The 18027-nt window shown below is 41.0% G+C and overlaps 1 protein-coding gene across 1 annotated transcript in view; it reads right to left on the bottom strand.

The window, feature by feature from the left end:
• LOC121553473 (calcium-activated potassium channel subunit beta-4) overlaps positions 1-18027 on the bottom strand; it is an 85269-nt gene that overhangs the window by 12130 nt on the left and 55112 nt on the right. The window contains exon 2 of the mRNA XM_041866603.2: positions 61-188. Within this exon, the coding sequence (XP_041722537.1) occupies positions 61-188 (128 nt within the window). The remainder of the gene's footprint in view (positions 1-60; positions 189-18027) is intronic.

The following is an 18027-nucleotide window of genomic DNA, read 5'->3' as shown; positions in this document are numbered from 1 at the left end:
CTAGTGGTAGAGTTTAGGGGAGGGGGAGGGGCTAGGGGAGGGTGTAGGGCGGGGTCTCACCTTCTCTGCTGGTTGAAGAAGCAGGTGAAGGATTGGGAGCTGACCTCTTTAGTCCAGTAGTCCTCCCACCACAGAACATTGTCCCTGTTCTTCTGGTTGTCCCTCTCACATGGAGGAACATATGAGCACTGGAGAGAGAGAGAGAGAGAGAGAGGGGAGAGAGAGAGGGAGAGAGGAGGAGGAGGAGAAGAGAGAGAGAGAGAGAGAGAGAGAGAGGAGAGAGAGAGAGAGAGAGAGAGAGAGAGAGAGAGAGAGAGAGAGAGAGAGAGAGAGAGAGAGAGAGAGAGAGAGAGAGAGAGAGAGAGAGAGAGAGAGAGAGAGAGAGAGAGTAGAAGGAGAGAGAGAGAGAGGAGAGAGAGAGAGAGAGAGAGAGAGAGAGGAGTAGGAGAGAGAGAAAGAGAGAGGGAGGGGGAAGAAGTGTACTGATTTATACGGTTGATATGGGTACAAAAAAGGTAAACCAAGGTGATAAAAAGTAATCTAAATGGAGATATAAAAGCGACTCCAATTTCCTTTGAAGAATCCATAAGAGGACACGACATGTGAGGACCGTGAGAGATACAGACACCGTCTACACCCATCTACATCCATTCACTGGTTGAAAAGCCCCTAGAGTAATCCTCTACCCTTCATCGGCGATGTAAGAAGCTTTTCTTCCGCGGCCAAGTCTAGTCGTCATTCTCCCTCAGTCTGCGTCTGAAATGCCACCCTATTTACAATATAGTATATAGTGCACTACTTTTGAAATAGATCCGGTAGGCCTCTGGTCTAAAGTAGAGCACTACTATATAAGGAATAGGGTGCCATTTTGGATGCTATCACAGTCTCACATCATTTTCCTCAGTCTACTTTTCAGGGCATAAAGAGCCGGAGCCGGAGCCGTGAGCACTCGAACAAAACACAACCCTTGGGGTGTCTGATTGTAATCCAGCCGGAGGATAATCTTTCACCAGGGCAACAGGGTTTCCGTGGAAATTCTCAGGTCGGGGCCGTGCAGAACGAATTGGGGCAAGGGGAGCGAAGCAGTCGAGGGCCGTCAGGGTAATTAATTCTCCTGATAATGTGGTGGTAGGTCAGCGGTCACCATTACCTCTGCCACCTTCATCAAATATACCATACTGTTGGCTTTGGTGAGATAGGAAGCCTGGCTGAAATAGCCCTAGATCAGGTATGAACAGCACTCTAAATGGCTCTATATCAGGTATGAATAACACTCTAAATGGCTCTATATCAGGTATGAATAACACTCTAAATGGCTCTATATCAGGAATGAATAACACTCTAAATGGCTCTATATCAGGAATGAATAACACTCTAAATGGCTCTATATCAGGAATGAATAACACTCTAAATGGCTCAATATCAGGAATGAATAACACTCTAAATGGCCCTAAATCAGGTATGAACAGCACTCTAAATGGCTCTATATCAGGAATGAATAACACTCTAAATGGCTCTATATGAGGTATGAATAACACTCTAAATGGTTCTATATCAGGAATGAATAACACTCTAAATGGCTCTATATCAGGAATGAATAACACTCTAAATGGCTCTATATCAGGTATGAATAACACTCTAAATGACTCTACATCAGGTATGAATAACACTCTAAATGACTCTAAATCAGGTATGAATAACACTCTAAATGGCCCTATATCAGGAATGAATAATACTCTAAATGGCTCTATATCAGGTATGAACAACACTCTAAATGGCCCTAAATCAGGTATGAACAGCACTCTAAATGGCTCTATATCAGGAATGAATAACACTCTAAATGGCTCTATATGAGGTATGAATAACACTCTAAATGGTTCTATATCAGGAATGAATAACACTCTAAATGGCTCTATATCAGGTATGAATAACACTCTAAATGGCTCTACATCAGGTATGAATAACACTCTAAATGACTCTAAATCAGGTATGAATAACACTCTAAATGGCCCTATATCAGGAATGAATAACACTCTAAATGGCTCTATATCAGGTATGAATAACACTCTAAATGGCTCTATATCAGGTATGAATAACACTCTAAATGGCTCTATATAAGGTATGAATAACACTCTAAATGACTCTAAATCAGGTATGAATAACACTCTAAATGGCCCTATATCAGGAATGAATAACACTCTAAATGGCTCTATATCAGGTATGAATAACACTCTAAATGGCTCTATATAAGGTATGAATAACACTCTAAATGGCTCTATATAAGGTATGAATAACACTCTAAATGGCTCTATATCAGGTATGAACAGCACTCTAAATGGCTCTATATCAGGTATGAATAACACTCTAAATGGCTCTATATCAGGAATGAATAACAATCTAAATGGCTCTATATCAGGTATGAATGACACTAAATGGCTCTATATCAGGTATGAATAACACTCTAAATGGCTCTATATCAGGTATGAACAGCACTCTAAATGGCTCTATATCAGGTATGAACAGCACTCTAAATGGCTCTATATCAGGTATGAACTCTAAATGGCTCTATATCAGGTATGAATAACACTCTAAATGGCTCTATATCAGGTATGAACAACACTCTAAATGGCTCTATATCAGGTATGAATAACACTCTAAATGGCTCAATATCAGGTATGAATAACACTCTAAATGGCTCTATATCAGCTATGAACTCTAAATGGCTCTATATCAGGTATGAATAACACTCTAAATGGCTCTATATCAGGTATGAACAACACTCTAAATGGCTCTATATCAGGTATGAATAACACTCTAAATGGCTCAATATCAGGTATGAATAACACTCTAAATGGCTCTATATCAGCTATGAACTCTAAATGGCTCTATATCAGGTATGAATAACACTCTAAATGGCTCTATATCAGGTATGAACAACACTCTAAATGGCTCTATATCAGGTATGAATAACACTCTAAATGACTCTAAATCAGGTATGAATAACACTCTAAATGGCTCTATATAAGGTATGAATAACACTCTAAATGGCTCTATATAAGGTATGAATAACACTCTAAATGGCTCTATATAAGGTATGAATAACACTCTAATGTCTCTATATCAGGTATGAACAACACTCTAAATGGCTCTATATCAGGTATGAACAACACTCTAAATGACTCTAAATCAGGTATGAATAACACTCTAAATGGCTCTATATAAGGTATGAATAACACTCTAAATGGCTCTATATAAGGTATGAATAACACTCTAAATGGCTCTATATCAGGTATGAACAACACTCTAAATGGCTCAATATCAGCTATGAATAACACTCTAAATGGCTCAATATAAGGTATGAATAACACTAAATGGCTCTATATCAGCTATGAACTCTAAATGGCTCTATATCAGGTATGAATAACACTCCAAATGGCTCTATATCAGGTATGAACAGCACTCTAAATGGCTCTATATCAGGTATGAATAACACTCTAAATGGCTCTATATCAGGAATGAATAACACTCTAAATGGCTCTATATCAGGTATGAATAACACTAAATGGCTCTATATCAGGTATGAATAACACTCTAAATGGCTCAATATCAGGTATGAATAACACTCTAAATGGCTCAATATAAGGTATGAATAACACTCTAAATGGCTCTATATCAGGTATGAATAACACTCTAAATGGCTCTATATAAGGTATGAATAAAACTCTAAATGGCTCTATATCAGGTATGAATAACACTCTAAATGGCTCTATATCAGGTATGAACAGCACTCTAAATGGCTCAATATCAGGTATGAATAACACTCTAAATGGCTCTATATAAGGTATGAATAACACTCTAAATGGCTCTATATCAGGTATGAATAACACTCTAAATGGCTCTATATCAGGTATGAATAACACTCTAAATGGCTCTATATCAGGAATGAATAACACTCTAAATGGCTCAATATCAGGTATGAATAACACTCTAAATGGCTCTATATAAGGTATGAATAACACTCTAAATGGCTCTATATCAGGTATGAACAGCACTCTAAATGGCTCAATATCAGGTATGAATAACACTCTAAATGGCTCTATATCAGCTATGAACTCTAAATGGCTCTATATCAGGTATGAATAACACTCTAAATGGCTCTATATCAGGTATGAACAACACTCTAAATGGCTCTATATCAGCTATGAATAACACTCTAAATGGCTCAATATCAGGTATGAATAACACTCTAAATGGCTCTATATCAGGTATGAACTCTAAATGGCTCTATATCAGCTATGAATAACACTCTAAATGGCTCAATATCAGGTATGAACAACACTCTAAATGGCTCTATATCAGCTATGAATAACACTCTAAATGGCTCAATATCAGGTATGAATAACACTCTAAATGGCTCTATATCAGGTATGAACTCTAAATGGCTCTATATCAGCTATGAATAACACTCTAAATGGCTCAATATCAGGTATGAATAACACTCTAAATGGCTCTATATCAGGTATGAACTCTAAATGGCTCTATCTCAGGTATGAATAACACTAAATGGCTCTATCTCAGGTATGAACAACACTAAATGGCTCTATCTCAGGTATGAATAACACTCTAAATGGCTCTATATCAGGTATGAATAACACTCTAAATGGCTCTATATCAGGAATGAATAACACTCTAAATGGCTCTATATCAGGTATGAACAGCACTCTAAATGGCTCAATATCAGGTATGAATAACACTCTAAATGGCTCTATATCAGGTATGAATAACACTCTAAATGGCTCTATATCAGGTATGAACAGCACTCTAAATGGCTCAATATCAGGTATGAATAACACTCTAAATGGCTCTATATCAGGTATGAATAACACTCTAAATGGCTCTATATCAGGTATGAACAGCACTCTAAATGGCTCTATATAAGGTATGAATAACACTCTAAATGGCTCTATATCAGGTATGAACAGCACTCTAAATGGCTCTATATCAGGAATGAATAACACTCTAAATGGCTCTATATCAGGTATGAACAGCACTCTAAATGGCTCTATATCAGGAATGAATAACACTCTAAATGGCTCTATATCAGGTATGAACAGCACTCTAAATGGCTCTATATCAGGAATGAATAACACTCTAAATGGCTCTATATCAGGTATGAACAGCACTCTAAATGGCTCTATATCAGGTATGAACAGCACTCTAAATGGCTCTATATCAGGAATGAATAACACTCTAAATGGCTCTATATCAGGTATGAACAGCACTCTAAATGGCTCTACATCAGGTATGAACAGCACTCTAAATGGCTCTATATCAGGTATGAACAGCACTCTAAATGGCTCTATATCAGGAATGAATAACACTCTAAATGGCTCTATATCAGGTATGAACAGCACTCTAAATGGCTCTATATCAGGTATGAACAGCACTCTAAATGGCTCTATATCAGGAATGAATAACACTCTAAATGGCTCTATATCAGGTATGAACAGCACTCTAAATGGCTCTATATCAGGTATGAACAGCACTCTAAATGGCTCTATATCAGGTATGAACAGCACTCTAAATGGCTCTATATCAGGAATGAATAACACTCTAAATGGCTCTATATCAGGTATGAACAACACTCTAAATGGCTCTATATCAGGTATGAATAACACTCTAAATGGCCCTATATCAGGTATGAACAGCACACTTTCTCTTTCACACAGCAGACAGACTATCCTATAGTGTACAGTTTAGGAGGGAGACACCACACAAAGCTACACATGTAGGTTACCTGAATGGATGGGGAAAGGCTTGAACGAGGGCTACGCCACTTGAGAAAAGGCACCAGGATAGGTTCTTCAGAAGTGTATCCCAGTGTCCCCTGTTTGTCAAATGTGTTTGCTTGTCTTGATCGAAAAAAGGCAGTAGACGCTCTTACAGAAGTACACTACATGATCAACAATATGTGGACACCTGCTCATCGAACATCTCATTCTAAAATCATGGGCATTAATATGGAGTTGCTCCCCCCTTTGCTGCTATAACAGCCTCCACTCTTCTGGAAAATATTTTCCCTATATGCTAGAACATTGCTGCGGGGACTTGCTTCCATTCAGCCACAAGAGCATTAGTGAGGTCGGGCACTGATGTTGGTCGATTAGGCCTGGCTCGCAGTCGGCCTTCCAATTCATCCTAAAGGTGTTAGACGGAGTTGAGGTCAGGGCTCTGTTCAGGCCAGGTCAAGTTCTTGTGTGCTCGATTTTATACAACTGTCAGCAACGGGTGTGGCTGAAATAGCCGAATCCACTCATTTGAAGGGGTGTCCACATACTTTTGTATATTATAGTGTAGAAAGAACGTCTTTGTATAATGGTTTTCACCATGGGATAGCACATTAATAGCATGGCCAAACAGAGAGATATTTAAACAGTGGTTCAATAAAGAACCAAAGCCTTGAGAGAAGGGGAATATCACATAACAGGAAGATGCACCGTCACAATCTGGTCATTATGGTCAACGTGCTGCTGACGCTGGCCACAAACCTCATGGTTTTAACATGACTTTAATATCTCCACCGGGATTGGAGCCAGTTACAGACTTACAGGGGGCTAAAGCCTTTAGGTTAACCCAATCATGGAAAAACACTGCAGGATGGAATGCAAACTGTCATAATATAATATGAATCTAACTGTCGTGTTCCCCAAAAAATGATAAAGAACTGAAAAAGTAACATTGGTTCAGTCAAATTGACCCCCTAACATTGATGTGTCATGTGTTTCAGCCACATTAGAATGACCATGTTTCTAGCTCTATACATGAACTAGAAATAGCTAGACATGACCTGGAAAATTACATAAGGAGCGGAGCACAAGGGATTACTTGTGTGAACACGTGTGTGTGTGTGTGTGTGTGTGTGTGTGTGTGTGTGTGTGTGTGTGTGTGTGTGGATGTATATGTGTGGTTTATGACGGATCGTGATCGAGAGGATAAGAGAGTACAGTACCCATAGACAGCAATGCCATGAGATCAGAGATGATGTACTGTAACTGTATCCATAGACAGCAATGCCATGAGATCAGAGATGATGTACTGTAACTGTATCCATAGACAGCAATGCCATGAGATCAGAGATGATGTACTGTAACTGTACCCATAGACAGCAATGCCATGAGATCAGAGATGATGTACTGTAACTGTACCCATAGACAGCAATGCCATGAGATCAGAGATGATGTACTGTAACTGTATCCATAGACAGCAATGCCATGAGATCAGAGATTATGTACTGTAACTGTATCCATAGACAGCAATGCCATGAGATCAGAGATGATGTACTGCAACATTAACAGAGGATTGTCCAAAGCCCTGCTCCATATAACTGGGCCAGTTTGGACCGACTGTTGGATTCGTCTTGATCTACATCCCTGAGGTATAAAAGAACTGGAGACTGCGTTCAAGATGTCCGACCGTTGTTTTCAGCGTAATCTACTCACGTTCGAATACACCGATGCATGGACCGTCTATATCCGGGTTGCATCCGGAATCACATGCACACTAGCACTCAGTGTGCACAGGGAGCAGCGCGTCATCCAAAAACATGGCAGACATTTGATTAATATAAAATGTTAGTGATTTAAAAAAAAATTGGCCTCAGCAACAATTATTTCAATAATTCAATGGATGTTTTGTGCACAACGGTGATGACTAACTAAAGGGATTTTCAAATCTCACTTCTCTATGTGGCTTTCTATGGAAATTGTCTTTCTGGGCCGGGCGTCAGGTAAACTGCAGTACCGAAGCAAGACTGTAGGAGCAGTGGAAACCGTGCTTCTCGACCGGAACCCTGGGCCCTTGATCTAAATAGGCTCGTGTCCAGAGATGTCCTATCTAAGAGTGGTCAGCTCAGGACAGTGGCTAGGCTATATTAGCAGCTAATGCGTTAGCGCTACAACCCATTAGTCAGCTATCTACACACTACAGTACGCAGCTGATGGAGCTGAAATGTTGAATGGATCAGACCCGGCGGCAGAACAAATTTCACGGGACCTCCTATAATTGCACGCGCTTTTTAAACAGGTTAAATAGTAAAGACTGTAGACAGCTAGTGAGTTTCAAGTTTTGGGAAGCTTACAATTTATCCTACAATTTCTACCAATCTGCGCGCCAGTTATGAATATTTTTTATATGCATATTTTAAGTGGAACATGTTTCATTTGAATAATAACGTTTTCGTTTCTCGAAATCATTGTCACGTGGTTAATCATAAAAATCTGAAGCAAAATGAAACTATGGCGAGAGCACTAGCCTCTGTCATACGGACACATTGATACACTGATCCACTGGCTGCTAAAGAAATGAGAGCATAGAACTCAGAGATAGATAGCCTATAGATCAATGCAGCAGTAGACCTATAACTACCATATAACTCAGAGATAGCCTATAGATCAACGCAGCAGTAGACCTATAACTACCATAGAACTCAGAGATAGATAGCCTATAGATCAATGCAGCAGTAGACCTATAACTACCATAGAACTCAGAGATAGCCTATAGATCAATGCAGCAGTAGACCTATAACTACCATAGAACTCAGAGATAGTCTATAGATCAATGCAGCAGTAGACCTATAACTACCATAGAACTCAGAGATAGCCTATAGATCAATGCAGCAGTAGACCTATAACTACCATAGAACTCAGAGATAGCCTATAGATCAATGCAGCAGTAGACCTATAACTACCATAGAACTCAGAGATAGCCTATAGATCAATGCAGCAGTAGACCTATAACTACCATAGAACTCAGAGATAGCCTATAGATCAACACAGCAGTAGACCTATAACTACCATAGAACTCAGAGATAGCCTATAGACCAATGCAGCAGTAGACCTATAACTACCATAGAACTCAGAGATAGCCTATAGATCAATGCAGCAGTAGACCTATAACTACCATAGAACTCAGAGATAGCCTATAGATCAATGCAGCAGTAGACCTATAACTACCATAGAACTCAGAGATAGTCTAAAGATCAATGCAGCAGTAGACCTATAACTACCATAGAACTCAGAGATAGCCTATAGATCAATGCAGCAGTAGACCTATAACTACCATAGAACTCAGAGATAGCCTATAGATCAATGCAGCAGTAGACCTATAACTACCATAGAACTCAGAGATAGCCTATAGATCAATGCAGCAGTAGACCTATAACTACCATAGAACTCAGAGATAGCCTATAGATCAATGCAGCAGTAGACCTATAACTACCATAGAACTCAGAGATAGCCTATAGATCAATGCAGCAGTAGACCTATAACTACCATAGAACTCAGAGATAGCCTATAGATCAATGCAGCAGTAGACCTATAACTATCATAGAACTCAGAGATAGCCTATAGATCAATGCAGCAGTATGACTATAACTACCATAGAACTCAGAGATAGCCTATAGGCCAATGCAGCAGTAGACCTATAACTACCATAGAACTCAGAGATAGCCTATAGATCAATGCAGCAGTAGACCTATAACTACCATAGAACTCAGAGATAGCCTATAGATCAATGCAGCAGTAGACCTATAACTACCATAGAACTCAGAGATAGCCTATAGGCCAACACAGCAGTAGACCTATAACTACCATAGAACTCAGAGATAGCCTATAGATCAATGCAGCAGTAGACCTATAACTACCATAGAACTCAGAGATAGTCTATAGACCAACACAGCAGTAGGACTATAACTACCATAGAACTCAGAGATAGTCTATAGATCAATGCAGCAGTAGGACTATAACTACCATAGAACTCAGAGATAGCCTATAGATCAATGCAGCAGTAGACCTATAACTATCATAGAACTCAGAGATAGCCTATAGATCAATGCAGCAGTAGACCTATAACTACATTTAAATTTTCCATTTTAGTCATTTAGCAGACGCTCTTATCCAGAGCGACTTACAGTTAGTGAATACATATTTGTTAATTTTTTTCATACTGGTCCCCCGTGGGAATCGAACCCACAACCCTGGCGTTGCAAACGCCATGCTCTATCAACTGAGCTACATCCCTGCCGGCCATTCCCTCCCCTACCCTGGACAACGCTGGGCCAATTGTGCACTGCCCATGAGTCTCCCGGTCGCGGCCGGCTGCGACAGAGCCTGGAACTCAGAGATAGTCTATAGATCAATGCAGCAGTAGACCTATAACTACCATAGAACTCAGAGATAGCCTATAGATCAATGCAGCAGTAGACCTATAACTACCATAGAACTCAGAGATAGCCTATAGATCAATGCAGCAGTAGACCTATAACTATCATAGAACTCAGAGATAGCCTATAGATCAATGCAGCAGTAGACCTATAACTACATTTCCATTTTCCATTTTAGTCATTTAGCAGACGCTCTTATCCAGAGCGACTTACAGTTAGTGAATACATATTTGTTAATTTTTTTCATACTGGTCCCCCGTGGGAATCGAACCCACAACCCTGGCGTTGCAAACGCCATGCTCTATCAACTGAGCTACATCCCTGCCGGCCATTCCCTCCCCTACCCTGGACAACGCTGGGCCAATTGTGCACTGCCCATGAGTCTCCCGGTCGCGGCCGGCTGCGACAGAGCCTGGAACTCAGAGATAGTCTATAGATCAATGCAGCAGTAGACCTATAACTACCATAGAACTCAGAGATAGCCTATAGATCAATGCAGCAGTAGACCTATAACTACCATAGAACTCAGAGATAGATAGCCTATAGACCAATGCAGCAGCAGACCTATAACTACCATAGAACTCAGAGATTGTCATGAGTTGCCTGTTTTCTGTCCTGGAGTCTGTTTTCCTGAGTTTCCTGAACGCACCCTGTCTGGTTGCCAGGCGACGAAGCTAGGCGGGAGATCTCTCTATTACCCGCACCTGCATCTCATCAGCTATCTGCACACCTGGTCCTGATCATCACCTCTCCACTTCATAACCTCTGACCTGACATCCACTCCCTGCCGGATCGTTAGCCATGAACAGTATGTTGTGCCTGCGTATCAGCCTCAGATTACTAAAGTTAGTTTTGCTGTTCTGTTACTTTCTGCTTGCTGTGAACTCACCTTCGTTTCCTCTGTCTGCAGTTACTCTCCCGGAACATTCACTCCCACCAACTCACCTCCACTGCCAGCTCCGTCACCTGGATTCTCCTGCTTCCACATTTAAGTCTTTAAATAAATACTCACCTTGTCCTGGTCAGCTTCTGGGTTCCGCTTTAGAGAATCGTGACAGAGATAGCCTATAGATCAATGCAGCAGTAGACCTATAACTACCATAGAACTCAGAGATAGCCTATAGATCAATGCAGCAGTAGACCTATAACTACCATAGAACTCAGAGATAGCCTATAGATCAATGCAGCAGTAGACCTATAACTACCATAGAACTCAGAGATAGCCTATAGACCAATGCAGCAGTAGACCTATAACTACCATAGAACTCAGAGATAGCCTATAGATCAATGCAGCAGTAGACCTATAACTACCATAGAACTCAGAGATAGCCTATAGGTCAATGCAGCAGTAGACCTATAACTACCATAGAACTCAGAGATAGCCTATAGGCCAATGCAGCAGTAGACCTATAACTACCATAGAACTCAGAGATAGTCTATAGATCAATGCAGCAGTAGACCTATACCTACCATAGAACTCAGAGTTAGCCTATAGGCCAATGCAGCAGTAGACCTATAACTACCATAGATCTCAGAGATAGCCTATAGATCAATGCAGCAGTATACCTATAACTACCAAATAACTCAGAGATAGCCTATAGATCAATGCAGCAGTAGGACTATAACTTCCATAGAACTCAGAGATAGCCTATAGATCAATGCAGCAGTAGACCTATAACTACCATAGAACTCAGAGATAGCCTATAGGTCAATTCAGCAGTAGACCTATAACTACCATAGAACTCAGAGATAGCCTATAGGTCAATGCAGTAGTAGACCTATAACTTCCATAGAACTCAGAGATAGCCTATAGATCAATGCAGCAGCAGACCTATAACTACCATATAACTCAGAGATAGCCTATAGGTCAATGCAGCAGCAGACCTATAACTACCATAGAACTCAGAGATAGATAGCCTATAGATCAATGCAGCAGTAGACCTATAACTACCATAGAACTCAGAGATAGCCAATAGATCAATGCAGCAGTAGACCTATAACTACCATAGAACTCAGAGATAGCCTATAGATCAATGCAGCAGTAGACCTATAACTACCATAGATCTCAGAGATAGATAGCCTATAGATCAATGCAGCAGTATACCTATAACTACCAAATAACTCAGAGATAGCCTATAGACCAATGCAGCAGTAGACCTATAACTACCATAGAACTCAGAGATAGCCTATAGACCAATGCAGCAGTAGACCTATAACTACCATAGAACTCAGAGATAGCCTATAGATCAATGCAGCAGTAGGACTATAACTTCCATAGAACTCAGAGATAGCCTATAGATCAATGCAGCAGTAGACCTATAACTACCATAGAACTCAGAGATAGCCTATAGGTCAATTCAGCAGTAGACCTATAACTACCATAGAACTCAGAGATAGTCTATAGATCAATGCAGCAGTAGACCTATAACTACCATAGAACTCAGAGATAGCCTATAGATCAATGCAGCAGTAGACCTATAACTACCATAGAACTCAGAGATAGCCTATAGATCAATTCAGCAGTAGACCTATAACTACCATAGATCTCAGAGATAGCCTATAGGTCAATGCAGTAGTAGACCTATAACTTCCATAGAACTCAGAGATAGATAGCCTATAGATCAATGCAGCAGTAGACCTATAACTACCATAGAACTCAGAGATAGCCTATAGATCAATGCAGCAGTAGACCTATAACTACCATAGAACTTAGAGATAGCCTATAGATCAATGCAGCAGTAGACCTATAACTACCATAGAACTCAGAGATAGTCTATAGATCAATTCAGCAGTAGACCTATAACTACCAAAGAACTCAGAGATAGCCTATAGGTCAATGCAGCAGCAGACCTATAACTACCATATAACTCAGAGATAGCCTATAGGTCAATGCAGCAGCAGACCTATAACTACCATAGAACTCAGAGATAGATAGCCTATAGATCAATGCAGCAGTAGACCTATAACTACCATAGAACTCAGAGATAGCCTATAGATCAATGCAGCAGTAGACCTATAACTACCATAGAACTCAGAGATAGCCTATAGATCAATGCAGCAGTAGACCTATAACTACCATAGATCTCAGAGATAGCCTATAGATCAATGCAGCAGTAGACCTATAACTACCATAGAACTCAGAGATAGCCTATAGATCAATGCAGCAGTAGACCTATAACTACCATAGAACTCAGAGATAGCCTATAGATCAATGCAGCAGTAGACCTATAACTACCATAGAACTCAGAGATAGCCTATAGATCAATGCAGCAGTAGACCTATAACTACCATAGATCTCAGAGATAGCCTATAGATCAATGCAGCAGTAGACCTATAACTACCATAGAACTCAGAGATAGCCTATAGGTCAATGCAGCAGTAGACCTATAACTACCATAGAACTCAGAGATAGTCTATAGATCAATGCAGCAGTAGACCTATAACTACCATATAACTCAGAGATAGATAGCCTATAGATCAATGCAGCAGTAGACCTATAACTACCATAGAACTCAGAGATAGTCTATAGACCAATGCAGCAGTAGACCTATAACTACCATAGAACTCAGAGATAGCCTATAGATCAATGCAGCAGTAGACCTATAACTACCATATAACTCAGAGATAGATAGCCTATAGATCAATGCAGCAGTAGACCTATAACTACCATAGAACTCAGAGATAGTCTATAGACCAATGCAGCAGTAGACCTATAACTACAATAGAACTCAGAGATAGCCTATAGATCAATGCAGCAGTAGACCTATAACTACCATAGAACTCAGAGATAGTCTATAGACCAATGCAGCAGTAGACCTATAACTTCCATAGAACTCAGAGATAGCCTATAGGTCAATGCAGCAGTAGACCTATAACTACCATAGAACTCAGAGATAGTCTATAGACCAATGCAGCAGTAGACCTATAACTACCATAGAACTCAGAGATAGTCTATAGACCAATGCAGCAGTAGACCTATAACTACCATAGAACTCAGAGATAGCCTATAGGTCAATGCAGCAGTAGACCTATAACTACCATAGAACTCAGAGATAGCCTATATGCCAATGCAGCAGTAGACCTATAACTACCATAGAACTCAGAGATAGTCCATAGACCAATGCAGCAGTAGACCTATAACTACCATAGAACTCAGAGATAGTCTATAGACCAATGCAGCAGTAGACCTATAACTACCATAGAACTCAGAGATAGCCTATAGGTCAATGCAGCAGTAGACCTATAACTACCATAGAACTCAGAGATAGTCTATAGACCAATGCAGCAGTAGACCTATAACTACCATAGAACTCAGAGATAGCCTATAGACCAATGCAGCAGTAGACCTATAACTACCATAGAACTCAGAGATAGCCTATAGACCAATGCAGCAGTAGACCTATAACTACCATAGAACTCAGAGATAGCCTATAGACCAATGCAGCAGTAGACCTATAACTACCATAGAACTCAGAGATAGCCTATAGACCAATGCAGCAGTAGACCTATAACTACCATAGAACTCAGAGATAGCCTATAGATCAATGCAGCAGTAGACCTATAACTACCATAGAACTCAGAGATAGCCTATAGACCAATGCAGCAGTAGACCTATAACTACCATATAACTCAGATATAGCCTATAGATCAATGCAGCAGTAGACCTATAACTACCATAGAACTCAGAGATAGCCTATAGGTCAATGCAGCAGCAGACCTATAACTACCATAGAACTCAGAGATAGCCTATAGGTCAATGCAGCAGTAGACCTATAACTACCATAGAACTCAGAGATATCCTATAGACCAATGCAGCAGTAGACCTATAACTTCCATCATCAACTAAGTAAAATACATTGGCCTAAAGCCGACAAATAAAAACAGTAGAAAATATCCTGGTTCTTTCAATCATCTCTCTTCTCCGCCTGTCTGCCTCCCTTTCTATTGGTCTTGACTTGAGCTATTGCTAGTGAAGTTCAACATTGTATCAAAGTTTCCTGCGCCAGTGAGCTCAGGACAGAAAGCAGTTTTTTTATGACGTTTCCACTAGATATATGTGATCATCAGATAATTATGTTTTGCTCATTCACACCAAGGCTTGGTGATTATCGAGGCCGGGAGTGTTGGAAAGATTTTTCAAGTACTGAGGAACTATCATTCACAATGGATGTTAGAAAAACAGACTTTGTTGACTTGTGTGAGGCGAAGAAAAAATGTGTGGTGTACATAGTGAGTTAAGACAATCAGAAATAAGACATTGCCAAATGAGTACTTTCCTACATACAGTGGGGGGAAAAGTATTTAGTCAGCCACCAATTGTGCAAGTTCTCCCACTTAAAAAGATGAGAGAGGCCTGTAATTTTCATCATAGGTACACGTCAACTATGACAGACAAAATGAGGAAAAAAAATCCAGAAAATCACATTGTAGGATTTTTAATGAATTTATTTGCAAATGATGGTGGAAAATAAGTATTTGGTCAATAACAAAAGTTTCTCAATACTTTGTTATATACCCTTTGTTGGCAATGACACAGGTCAAATGTTTTCTGTAAGTCTTCACAAGGTTTTCACACACTGTTGCTGGTATTTTGGCCCATTCCTCCATGCAGATCTCCTCTAGAGCAGTGATGTTTTGGGGCTGTCGCTGGGCAACACGGACTTTCAACTCCCTCCAAAGATTTTCTATGGGGTTGAGATCTGGAGACTGGCTAGGCCACTCCAGGACCTTGAAATGCTTCTTACGAAGCCACTCCTTCGTTGCCCGGGCGGTGTGTTTGGGATCATTGTCATGCTGAATACTCGGCCTTGTCTCAGGATTGTAAGTTGGTGGTTGAGGATATCCCTCTAGTGGTGCGGGGGCTGTGCTTTGGCAGAGTGGGTGGGGTTATATCCTTCCTGTTTGGCCCTGTCCGGGGGTTTCTTCGGATGGGGCCACAGTGTCTCCGGACCGCTCCTGTCTCAGCCTCCAGTATTTATGCTGCAGTAGTTTATGTGTCGGGGGGCTGGGGTTAGTTGGTTATACCTGGAGTACTTCTCCTGTCTTATCCAGTGTCCTGTGTGAATTTAAGTATGCTCTCTCTAATTCTCTCGTTCTCTCTTTCTCTCTGAGAACCTGAGCCCTAGGACCATACGTCAGGAATACCGGGCATGATGACACCTTGCTGTCCCCAGTCCGCCTGGCCTTGCTGCTATTCCAGTTTCAACTGTTCTGCCTGCGGTTCGAAACCCCTACCTGTCCCAGACCTGCTGTTTTCAACTCTTAATGATCGGCTATGAAAAGCCAACTGAGAGACCTGAGCCCTAGGACCATACGTCGGGACTACCGGCCGTGGTGACTCCTTGCTGTCCCCAGTCCGCCTGGCCTTGCTGCTATTCCAGTTTCAACTGTTCTGCCTGCGGTTATGGAACCCCTACCTGTCCCAGACCTGCTGTTTTCAACTCTTAATGATCGGCTATGAAAAGCCAACTGAGATTTATTCCTGATTATTATTTGACCATGCTTGTCACTTATGAACATTTTTGAACATCTTGGCATGGTTCTGTTATAATCTTCACCCGGCACAGCCAGAAGAGGACTGGCCACCCCTCATAGCCTGGTTCCTCTCTAGGTTTCTTCCTAGGTTTTCGCCTTTCTAGGGAGTTTTTCCTAGCCACCGTGCTTCTACACCTGCATTACTAGCTGTTTGGGGTTTTAGGCTGGGTTTCTGTACAGCACTTCGAGATATTAGCTGATGTAAGAAGGGCTATATAAAATAAAATTGATTGATTGATTGAAAGACCCAGCCACGTTTCATCTTCAATGCCCTTGCTGATGGAAGGAGGTTTTCACTCAAAATCTCACGATACATGGCCCCATTCATTCTTTCCTTTACACGGATCAGTCGTCCTGGTCCCTTTGCAGAAAAACAGCCCCAAAGCATGATGTTTCCACCCCCATGCTTCACAGTAGGTATGGTGTTCTTTGGATGCAACTCAGCATTCTTTGTCCTCCAAACACGACGAGTTGAGTTTTTACCAAAAAGTTCTATTTTGGTTTCATCTGACCATATGACATTCTCCCAATCCTCTTCTGGATCATCCAAATGCACTCTAGCAAACTTCAGACGGGCCTGGACATGTACTGGCTTAAGCAGGGGGACACGTCTGGCACTGCAGGATTTGAGTCCCTGGCGGCGTAGTGTGTTACTGATGGTAGGCTTTGTTACTTTGGTCCCAGCTCTCTGCAGGTCATTCACTAGGTCCCCCCGTGTGGTTTTGGGATTTTTGCTCACCGTTCTTGTGATCATTTTGACCCCACGGGGTGAGATCTTGCGTGGAGCCCCAGATCGAGGGAGATTATCAGTGGTCTTGTATGTCTTCCATTTCCTAATAATTGCTCCCACAGTTGATTTCTTCAAACCAAGCTGCTTACCTATTGCAGATGCAGTCTTCCCAGCCTGGTGCAGGTCTACAATTTTGTTTCTGGTGTCCTTTGACAGCTCTTTGGTCTTGGCCATAGTGGAGTTTGGAGTGTGACTGTTTGAGGTTGTGGACAGGTGTCTTTTATACTGATAACAAGTTCAAACAGGTGCCATTAATACAGGTAACGAGTGGAGGACAGAGGAGCCTCTTAAAGAAGAAGTTACAGGTCTGTGAGAGCCAGAAATCTTGCTTGTTTGTAGGTGACCAAATACTTATTTTCCACCATAATTTCCAAATAAATTCATTAAAAATCCTACAATGTGATTTTCTGGAGAAAAAAAATCTCAATTTGTCTGTCATAGTTGACGTGTACCTATGATGAAAATTACAGGCCTCTCTCATCTT

Source organism: Coregonus clupeaformis, chromosome 4 (genome assembly GCF_020615455.1).
Source record: "Coregonus clupeaformis isolate EN_2021a chromosome 4, ASM2061545v1, whole genome shotgun sequence".
Classification (NCBI taxonomy): Eukaryota; Metazoa; Chordata; class Actinopteri; order Salmoniformes; family Salmonidae; genus Coregonus; species Coregonus clupeaformis.
The sequence above is the reverse complement of the archived record's forward strand: the minus strand, read 5'-3'. Positions and strand labels throughout refer to the sequence as shown.